Source organism: Zingiber officinale, chromosome 8A, assembly GCF_018446385.1.
Source record: "Zingiber officinale cultivar Zhangliang chromosome 8A, Zo_v1.1, whole genome shotgun sequence".
Taxonomy (NCBI): Eukaryota; Viridiplantae; Streptophyta; class Magnoliopsida; order Zingiberales; family Zingiberaceae; genus Zingiber; species Zingiber officinale.
Window position 1 is genome coordinate 1,598,879 of NC_056000.1, and position 11,361 is coordinate 1,610,239.

Below are 11,361 nucleotides of genomic sequence, written 5' to 3' on the forward strand. Positions count from 1 at the left end.
GACCGAACAGTAAAAGCATTAATGGAGCATTAAGTGTGAATCTTGGCGAGAAGGAAAGTCCATCGTTCGGTCGACCGAACAAGGTTATCGGTCGACCGAACCATAATGCTCGAAGATCAGATCTCAGCGAATCTTAGCACAGAAGGAATGGAGCGGGTTCGGTCGACCGAACCCAGGGATCGGTCGACCGAACGTCGAAGGTTCTTATAAAAGAGAGCTCGAGGTCCAGGGCTAAAAGATACTGTTCGGGTTCGAAGTCAATCTCTGTGCTAGCTGCTATTGTTCGTGCTACTGCTCTACAACTCTTCTACATGCAAGCAAGTGCCGACCGAGCTTCAACTTTCACATACTGTCGGTATACTTTACTTTTGTATTGCACTTAAACTCATATAAGATAGTAGGCCTGTTACTATCTTATATTATTGTATTTTGTACGCATTACTTCTTTTCGAGGTTTTCGGGAAGAAGAATCTTAGTGGATTGCTCATCGGTGCAGTCAAGGACTGCGAGCCTTCGAGTAGGAGTCGAGCTAGACTCCGAACAAAGTAAACGAACTTGTCTCTTTATATTTTCCGCTGCTTACTCGAATTGTTTTGAAATACGAAAAGAAAAGTTTTTAAAAGAGCGCGATATTCACCCCCCTCTATCGCACTTTATCGATCTATCAATAAGTTCCTTTTATCCACACATATATATTTTTTAATTTCCAATTAGAGGTAGGAGGGGAATGGCTCTTTGGCTACTTAGATATTGGAATTCAACTGCAAACATATTGCTGTAACTTCTTTACTTTGCTAACTATAGGCTGCTTTATTATGATGATGTGGAACCATGTAGAATCCCAATCTGATGTTGGCTACACGGTGCCTATTCTTTTTCTAGCTTACATTGAGTAGTCAACCTCAACATTCTGGGAGCACATTTGATGGTAGTTTTCGCTTGTTAGTGTAGATTCCAGAAAAACCTGTCCATTCATCTATATCCCTTCATCTATGCGCCTTTGATTAAGATGGTTAATCTAATATGGATTGAGCATTGCAATTGTTGCAATATGCTTAATAAGTAGGCTTCCTTAAAATGATTCTTGTATAGTAGGTGCAATATTCTTTCTCAAATTTGCTGTTTGAGTTTGGTGATTTTCTCTTTTTTTTTTTTTTTTTTTTTTTTTTGTATATTATGCAATTTATTTATGTGCTTTTTCATTTTAGAGGTTTCTCCTTTTATAGAAACTTTCTCCAATGAAGTGTTATGACCCACATCAGGCTTGGACTTGTTACCTGAGAAATAATACAGTTCCAATTTAGATCAAACACTTTTTTTGTTTGCACTATTAGGCTATACAAGCCTTTTACTAGACTATCTTTGTGGTAGCTACTCATCATAATTAGATTCCTTTTCTTAATGTTTATTGTTTTTCCCATGATAACTATAGGCACCTCATCTCCTTTCTCCGACTGGAAATCTACAACGGCATGGCACTCTAGGCACTGTTTTTGCTGGATATCATTATGACCTGAATTTCCTAACAATCCATGGGAGAAGCAGATTCCCAGGCCTAAACATATGGTTAAGAAATGGACAGAAGATGGAAGTCAAGGTTCCTTTTGGTTGTCTCCTTATCCAAAATGGAAAGCAGGTGATTATTTTTACGTTATAATTAAACAAGTTGTTTAATTTGCAGTTTCAGCTATATTAGGAAATAGATTTTCATAATGATAGTTTTGTTGGTTGATTGTAACTCTATAGGCTATAATAATTTATCAGTCACTTTAACCATTTTCAAATCTATTTCATCCAAGTTATAGTAACTTTATTCAATTAATCCGATTAAACAAATTTTTTAAAAAGTATTTGACGTCAATTGATGAATTTAATGTAATATAATTTTAATAAGAAACTTCATTTCTTAGATTTGAGGAATAAGAATCCAAAACATCTATGAATGATCCATATGAATTTTTGATTAGCGTATATCCACCCCCAGTGGACAGAATAAATAGACATGATTGCATCAGCGTATATACAAGATTACGTTTTTTTTAATTGTGAGAGATGATGAAAATCATAATTAGAGGCAAGGTATGCTCTGCAAATAAAAAATGGAAAAAAATTGTACGAGTCAGTGACAATTCAATTTTAGTGCAACTGTTTTCTAACAACTCAACGAAGAAACCAGCTTATCTCTGCTTGGTGCTTTTATATGCAGCTAGAGTGGTTAACTGCAGGTGAGTGTTTGGCTGGAATGCACGAAGTTGTGGTAACTAATAGGACACTAGAAGCTATTGAGTCAGCTCGACAACAATCCCGCAGCCTTTGGAGGGTTTCATCAACCGTAAGTACTCTCCATCTGTTTGAGCTTCTTCTGCGTCTGGGCTTAATTTCGTTGACCAATTTCTTGTTCCTTTAACCAGCTATTTGGGCACATCGCATCTGGTGCCACATTGAAGCCAGTAGGCCATTTTGCTGATACACCCCTTGCGAGCAAGTATCCTCCCATCTGTGCAGGAGATTATGTTGAGCAAGAAGTTGCTGCTATTATTCGCAAAGGCTAGAACTAGAAAGGATGTCTCTATAAAAGCTATGAGGAAAAGGATGTCTCTATTATATAGCAAGGCTCCAATTTACAACTAAGTTAATTCGGAACATTTTTTGTACTTCCAAAGTTTTTTTTTTGTAATAAATTTCTCAAAGGTGCGCCAAAAATGAGAATTTGTAACAGAATGTCATTTCTACTTTTTTTCATGCACCTCTCTTTTTGGTATATCTAAGTACATTTTTATGTCATAACCAATTTTGCTCATAACCAATTCAACTATACCCGGCAACAAATAAGAGCCAAAGACCAATGTACCCTTCGAGATAGTTACGTACCCTTCGACTGTTCGACAAACAATCATGAACCAAATCAACACAATGTAGGGAGCTTGCGGATGGAGAAGAATTTCAATGGCGCTGTTCGGAGGTGGAATGCGACGATGGTAGCTTCGGATGGGGACTGCTGTCTGGAAGAACTCTCTTCTTCTAAAACGAAGAAGATAGGTGGCGAGGGTTGCTGGAAGTGGAGAAGGATGAACTCTCCTCTTCTAAACCTAAGAGGAGGTGGGCTACCGGAGGTGGAAGATGAACTCTCTTCTTCTAAACAGAAGAGGAGAGGGGCTGGCGGAGGTGAAACATGTACCCTCCTCATCAAAATCGAAGAGGAGAGGGGCTGCCAGAGATGGAAGATGAACTCTCCTCTTCTAAACCGAAGAGGAGGTGGGCTGTCGGAGGTGGAAGATGAACTTTCCTCTCTAAACCAAAGAGGAGGTGGCTCCGGTGATGAGAAAGGATCGGCCGAAGGATGAGATCGTGTGGATGGCCGATGGCGGGATGTGGTGGAGCTCCGGCGATGGGATGGAGCTAACACTATCGCTCCACATCTGTATGGATGACTAAGATCATTTTAAATTTGAGTATATGAATCAGATCACTCCGTATCGATAGCTCAAATCACTCCAGATTTGACTTCTCATTTAACCCTAGGGTTAGGCTAAAGTTGATTTAATTCGAGTTCAGTCATAGACTAATCTTTAGTTCTCAACCAGACAAGGTGAGAGGATCCTTTAGTCCACTTTTTATAGATTAAAGGATGATTCATAATTTAATTGTGATTAGATCATTATTATGATTCGATCGTAATTAATTGTGATTTCTATCTGAATTTATTTTTCCATCTAGATTATAATTTGAATCGAGATGGACAGCTGGAGGTCATCTGGAGGCTGCCAGCGGGGCAGGTGGCCAGGCTGCTGGGTGCCGAGCAGAGGGTCGGCCACCCCGACCTCAACTATAACTTAGGTGAGAAGGTGAACTTAGGGAGCGATCACAACCAATTATGACTGAATCACGGTTATAATCCAACTGTAATTAAATTATGAATCATCGGTCCATGAAAAGTGGACCAGAAGATCCGATCTCCAGGACAAGATGTACATTTTTAAATATAATTTCGAGAAAATAGAAAATGGATCTAAACCGGTAAAACATAATATAAATCAATAATAACAGAATTAAAACATCAACTATGAGAGCAAAATAACATATCAAATTATTGATTATCACCTATGAGGTCAGATAGGCAGCTACGTAGGGCTCGACCTAAGAAGGGGCATAAGTAATTATTTTTTAATTATATGGTAGAGAATATTGATACAGTAGAGTACGTGGAGGACGTGGCCAAGGCAACGACAGAGTTCTCAACCAAAGGTAGTGGACGAACATGCTAAGCGAATAGAGAAACTAGGGAAAGGTTCAGAGATGTAGGAGAAGAAAGAAATGCTAGAGTTTAATAAGAGACGTGCAGAGGGGAGGGACAAGATTGATAAACTGAAGAACCTGCAACTAAAGATCTGGAAGTTGAATCCCGTTAACACAATTTGCTACGTTAAGATTAAAAAAAAAAAAATCCAATTTTTCATATCTTTTTTCTGTACATGAACACTTAGGTTGTCTTAAACTATTGCTTGTGACCCTATATTAAATCCGTCTTTTGGACCACTTATGCAGTTGTGTAACCGAATTTTGAAGAGGTATCTATGTTGTTAAAAGTTTTTATTTGGTCCATTTAAATCGATTTACATTGAACCATCTTAACTTTAAATCCTATTAGACGACTTGTAACTTGTGTGTGGTTGCTTAAATGATTGTTTTATAAGTGACAACATTTTAGGTGATGATTATATTCAAATTACATATAAATGATATCATGTTGTAGATTAATATTGATTGGTGTATTTTGTATGTTTTACGTCATGTGATTGAAATATTATTTTCTATCTGGTACTAAATTGGATGTATTAAAGAAATATATTTCATTATAGGTACGATTCTCATTTTCATCAACATAATTTTTTAAAAAATATTATATATGCCTCCACATATTACATATACACTATGCAGCAGATCTATTGCATATTGTTTGTATATACCTTTTGAACCTCGGAGAAAAAATGTATATTTTGTCATGTATAAAACTATGTTGTCTCCTTACTGAGATATATTATTTTACAAATATAATGTATATCAATGTTACTTTTCTCTTTTGATAATATTAAAAATTTGTTTACTTTCTTTTTACTGATAGCCAATACTTCTGAAATCAGTTGCATGTGCGTGGTGCTTTTTATTATAGATCTTGGGAATTGAAATTAGTTACTCTCTTTTGTTAAATTAGTTGCCGGCTATTTAACTATCCAATTAAATTTCGATCATTAATTTAGTCACTATTTAACAGTTTTCTTATAGTGATGGCTTGAAGCTTCTGGGCTCTGACTTCTTCTCTATTTAACCGTTTTCTTATAGTGATAGCTTGGCTTGAACCTTCTGGGCTCTTCCTCTCTATTTAACCGTTTTCTTATAGTGAGGGCTTGACTTGAAGCTTCTGGGCTCTGACTTCCTCTCTATTTAACCGTTTTCTTATAGTGATGGCTTGGTTTGAAGCTTCTGGACTCTGACTTTCTCTTTGAGATTAAACGCAAAAGCAGCATTTGAGAGTTGGTCTTGGAGCAAGTATGTATGGTATTTACAATCTAAATAGATTTTATACATTAAGAACTACCTTATCTTAAACAAGCTCTAAATCCTCCTTTTTCAGTGTTGTTTATTGCAATCTCTAAGCATTTATGTTTCTAAATTATTAATCGTCAAATACTACCGATCAAAAACTGCTTCTGAAGCATCAAAGACCGTTACTGATGATCTTGCTGTTGCTGCATTTAATCATCAGTAAATGATGCAGCTATAAGATTCATAAATAACGTAACATTATGTCATTGCTTAACTTAAGTAGTTATTGCTTAACTTAAGTAGTTTAGTTTGTCTCGGATGTGAATTAATCCTCATAGTTGCAGGCGATTGAGAATCCGAAGCAGTTCAAGTGCTTAAGTAACAAAGAGTTGCTAGTTCAAAATATCAATTACGCACTTGACCTCTTCCTGATATATGTCTTGACATCGTCAATCTTCCTTGGTTTCTTAGCTGAGGATGCAGGTTCTCACAGCTTGGGATCATGATAAGTGATTGAGTATTATTTATTCAAAGAGGAATTTATTATAAAAATAAAACGATAAATTAAATTCCACGCAGGTATACACTAGTTTTGATTGTCATGTACAAAGTCTAGGACCTTGTGTGTAGATATGTACCTCTTCTGAAGGCGATCAAGTTAGTAACAAGGAAAGACCCCATATTTGTCTGTCTTGTATGTCGTATTCATCCTAGCATTCTATTTCATAGCTAACCACGGAAATCGAGAGTGGATGATAATGTCAACGTCTGTCTTGGTACTCAGCAGTGGTAACACGCTGTTTCTTCCAGAAGTCCCAAAAGGAAGGATAGAAGATACATACTAATCAAAGAAGGTTATTATCAGGGCCATCTCAAGGTTTCATAAGGCTCTAAACCCAAAAAAATTAAGTTTTTAATAATTTTTTTTTAAAAAAAATTTCTCTTCAGCCTTTTTCATTCGGACTTGGGACCTACAATGTCGGGTTTAAATTTTTTTTTTTAAAAAATAAATATTAATTTAAAAAGTAAATTTTTATATAAAATTTAGTTTTTTAGCTTTTTTGAGATGCAAAATTATTAATTAAATTTTTATATTCAAGTTTTGATAATAAATTTGTTTCAATTGATAAAATTATTAGATTATTTAATCTTTCTTGAAACATTGTTGAACGTAAATAAGATTTTATTAATTTTAATTTTGAAAACTTCTTTCTCCCGAAGCTACACTAACCGGTATAGTTAATAATATTCTATAAGCTATCCATGTATTAGGAAAAGAATTTAATTTTTTAATAAGGTTCAATACCTCAAGTGTGGTTTTTTAATTCTGGATTTATTATTTCTTTTAAAACTTTTAATTCTAAAAATAAATCTAAACCATAATATCAGATAACATGTCATGTGTTAAAAAAATTTCAAGATTTAAACATTTTTTTAAAAAAAATTATCATCAAGCAATTTTAAATTGTTCAAATCTACTCTGAAGTGAAGAAATAGCATGGTCAATAATATAATTAAAATAATTAATTTTAAAAGATTCTTCAGGTGAAAGCTCCACCTCATTAATTTTATTCTCATCAAATCGTTTATTTCTTCTAATTACACGTTTTTCACGAAATTTTAGTTCTATATTCATTTCATTTGCAATCTCTTTAGCAGAAATCACAGCAGATATGAATCCATTTTCTCTATAATCATTAAAAAAAGAAACAAGACCTTTTAACTGATCTAATGTAATAGCAATATTCATATCTTTATACTATAAAGATTTACTAACAGTATTAACTGCAAATAATATATCATACCAAATAACTATACCTAATAAAAATTCAAAATTTTCAAACTCATATGTTGCTAAAGAATTTGCTTCACTTTTTGTTTTAGGATCATCACTAGTTTCTACAAGTTTATATAAAAAAGGTAGATCCGCTACCTTAGCGGCCCCCCTAGTGCCGGCCCCACGGATATGGAGACTACAAGTTTATATAAAGCTTCTCTTATCTGTGGAGCTTGATATTTTATTGCTTTAACACTTTCAAGATGACTTTTCCCAACGTGTTTGTGATAATGGTTTAAGAGTTAAATTAAAAACATGATCTTGTAAAATTTTTCATCTTTTTGTAGAAAAATAAAATAATGAGTAAATACGTTGTATCATACCAAAAAATGTTATAGCACTAAGACAAGAATTAGCCATATCACATAGTACTAAATTAAGACTATGACAACCACATGGTGTATAAAAAGCTTTAGAATTTATATCTAACAATCTCTTTTGTACACCTTGTTGTTTACCTTTCATATTAGCCCCATTATCATATCCTTGTTCTCTTATGTCATTTACATCTAGTTCAATTTTCTTTATTATATTAATAAGCGTATAAAAAGACTTTTTCCTGATGTATCATCTACTTTTTAAAATTCTATAAAATATTCTTCTATTTTGATTGGGTACTTGTTGAAATATCTACACATCTTAATATAAGAGACATTTGTTCTTGATGACTTACATCAGGAGTACAATCAAGTATAACTGAAAAATATTTTGCTTCTTTTATTTTTTTTAATTATAATATTGTTTACTTCTTTTCCTAATATATTTATTAACTCATTTTGTATATTATGCCCCCCAGATAATGATTATGAATTTTATCATTTTGAATACGTTTAAGGTGTTCTTGCATTATAGGATCAAATTCTGCAATCATTTCAATTAAACTTAAAAAGTTTTCATTGTTATCTTGATAAATTTTCTCATTTGTACCACGAAATGCCAAATTATTTTTTGCAAGATTTTTAACTATAGCAATAATTCTTATTAATGCATTATTCCAATGTTCTTTTTCCTTATTTATTTTTTCTTGTAAATTTTGATCAATTGTTTTATTTTTAACCCATCTCATTTTAATATCAAACCAAATATTCATATTTATAATATGTTCTTGTTTCATGACTTTTAAGTTTGGCACTAATATTTTTCCAATCTCGACATCCTTAATTTGCTAATTGAATTGCGATTAATTTTTGACTAAATAATTTACAACAAAAACAAAATACTTTATCTAATTCTTTTGAATATATTAACCATTTTCTATCATGTTTTTCTCCATTTGGTAATTTTCGAATGTAATGAATTATAGAAAAATGTCTAGAATTTTCATCATTTGGAAAAGAAATATTGATTTATCTAATTGGACCCTTTTCAACTAATAAATCTATTAAATTGGTATTTATATTTTTCCATTGTGCTAGATCATATATATTTTGAATAATAGTTTCATCAATATTATTTAAAAAATTATTTACGCAGTGTAGTTTTAATTTAATGATATTTCAAACTTTGACTATTACCTGCACAAATATAATAAGAAAATAAAAATATTAAATTTAATTTGCATTAATCAATTTAAATAGTATATAATAAACTGTACTTAACAACTAACAAGTATATAATAAATCAGATTATTGCAGTTAAAAAGTATTAAAAATCTATGAATCATATTTTATGATTTTTTTTAATTACATAAATCAGGTTAGTAAATAGTAATGGTAGTAATTTGCTTACATCGAAAAATAAAATATGGAGAAAAAAATTTCATACAATTGGTCAATTGCTAATGATCTATTTTTCTAAATATATTTGGATTCATTCTATCGATAATTTATTATTTGTACAAAACAATAAAGAGTATTTCGATAAAGAAGAAAAAATTGGAAAAAGTATTACCAGATGATCGAGGAAGACGAAGGACGTCTTCTGAGATTGAGAGTTGAGAGAATCACTGATGCGACGACGAGGGAGAAAAAATTTAAAGAATGAAATTTGAGAGAATCAGTAGTGAGAATATGAGAAGAATGCGATTATGTAAAGAAAAGAAAATGAAATCTGGATGTGAAAGGTTGATAACTTTAATAGAATTGTATATGAATATAATAATTATAATTAAGATATCATTAATTCAAGTTAACTGACTTTGACTTGTGGAAATCCAAGGTTACATTTGAAAAGTAACGATTTTATCATTTGACAAAATTAAATTTTAATTATTAAGTATATTTTAAAAAAATTAACACTAATAGGCTCCAATTTTATTGGGGCCCTAGGCATAAATTAAATTTTAAAAAAATTTAACACTAAAGGCCCATGCTTTAAGCCGACAATGATTATTATATATATCTTCTGTTCATGAATTTTTATTGGTTGTATATATCTAATTAATGTAGGGTCCGGAACAAAATGCATTGGAGAATTTGTGGGCTGTTTTTCTGATTATAGGTCTTTTCTCCGGTGTTGTACTTGACTAGTTGCAGCTAATTGCAAAGGTTGGTAACAAATTCTGAGTAACAATATTAAGTATCGTGCTGCAAATTAAGATGGGAAAAGGATATGATACAAAGTATTGTGGCTTGAGTGTGGACTCTAAATTAGCTTTCTTGCATTGAGATTGCTCCTCCGGTAGGTATCTATAGTGGGAGTTCCTTAATGTGGTGACACGGCTCCCTCATGTTTTTGGAAGAAACCTTTTTTTTATTATTATTTATTTTTACTTTTTAATTTAAATTTTAAAAATCAATATTTTTTTTTATTTAGGTCTTTTTATTTAATGTAATGTAATTTATTTTTTAATTATTAATATTATTTAGTGATAATTTATGAATTTAAATTTTATTTATATATAAGATAAAATATAATGAAAAATATTGGTTCATACAGAAATTAGTTATATATATATATTTATATATATATATATATATATATATATTTATATTGATATATATATATATATTTATATATATATATATATATATATATATATATATATATATAAGTCTAAAATACGATTTATTGGTTTACGTGGGCTTCACGGTTATATTACTGGCCCAATAATATATGAAGTGATCTAATTAAAGTGTTTAATCATGGACCGAATGATATGTACTTTATGTGTAGCCATTATATTATTTCGATGGATTGATAATATAAAGGGATTACTCATATTATAAAAAGTTCTGGTCATCAAAAGACAAGCGGTTGTCAGTCTTCTCAACACATCAAAAAGAGAAATTTTTATCATCTCTTTGTTATCAGTGGCGATGACTATAAATTCAATTTAATTTTGCAACATCATTTATTAAAGGGTATATGTTAATGATAACGAGTGATTCTATTTTTGTTATCTGTCCGTATGAACATGAAGTGGGCAACTTTGAAATTGTTGAAGATTTATAATGATTCATTCATAAAGTATAAATAATTGATCTTATCCCTTCACATTCACCAACCGTCTCTCTCACCCTAATCTGCTGACCTCGTGACGTGTGGCACACCGCTCCCCGTCCCAATCAACTGAAAACCAACCGAAACGATGTTTTGTTATGCCAACCTACGCGATTAGGTAGGCCGTCAACATCCGCTAATAAACGTGGTGTTATATATATATATATATATATATATATATATTCCTCATTATTTTCGGATATAATTTTCAGTATATTTTTAGTTGATTTTTTATTAGAGTAATCTAGATGTCCTAAATTTTAATGTTTGGGTCAAGATTTAAGTTAGATATATTGTTGTATTTAATATGCATTGTGAGTGTGCAGAAGATAGGTACAACAAGGAAAGTTCAAGTGTAATATTGGCAAAAGAGAAAAGTCCAAGGATGAATCTTGGTAGTGTAAGTCCAAGCATGTAGTCTTGGCAACATAAGTCCAAGTGCGACATGACAATAGATGAAGCCCTGGAGGTGAGGAGCCTCTTGGCAAAGGAAGACTCGACAACAAGGACAAAGCTGAAGGAAGCTCCAAAAGGCAAAA

The 11,361-nt window shown here is 32.0% G+C and overlaps 1 protein-coding gene across 1 annotated transcript in view; it reads left to right on the forward strand.

Annotated features, from left to right (window-relative positions):
* LOC122009506 overlaps positions 1-2,570 on the forward strand; it is a 41,190-nt gene extending 38,620 nt beyond the window's left edge. The window contains exons 6-8 of the mRNA XM_042565690.1: positions 1,433-1,636; positions 2,207-2,332; positions 2,412-2,570. Coding sequence (XP_042421624.1) covers positions 1,433-1,636; positions 2,207-2,332; positions 2,412-2,552 — 471 coding nt within the window. The 3' untranslated portion in view covers positions 2,553-2,570. The remainder of the gene's footprint in view (positions 1-1,432; positions 1,637-2,206; positions 2,333-2,411) is intronic.
* The last annotated feature ends 8,791 nt before the right edge of the window (positions 2,571-11,361 follow it).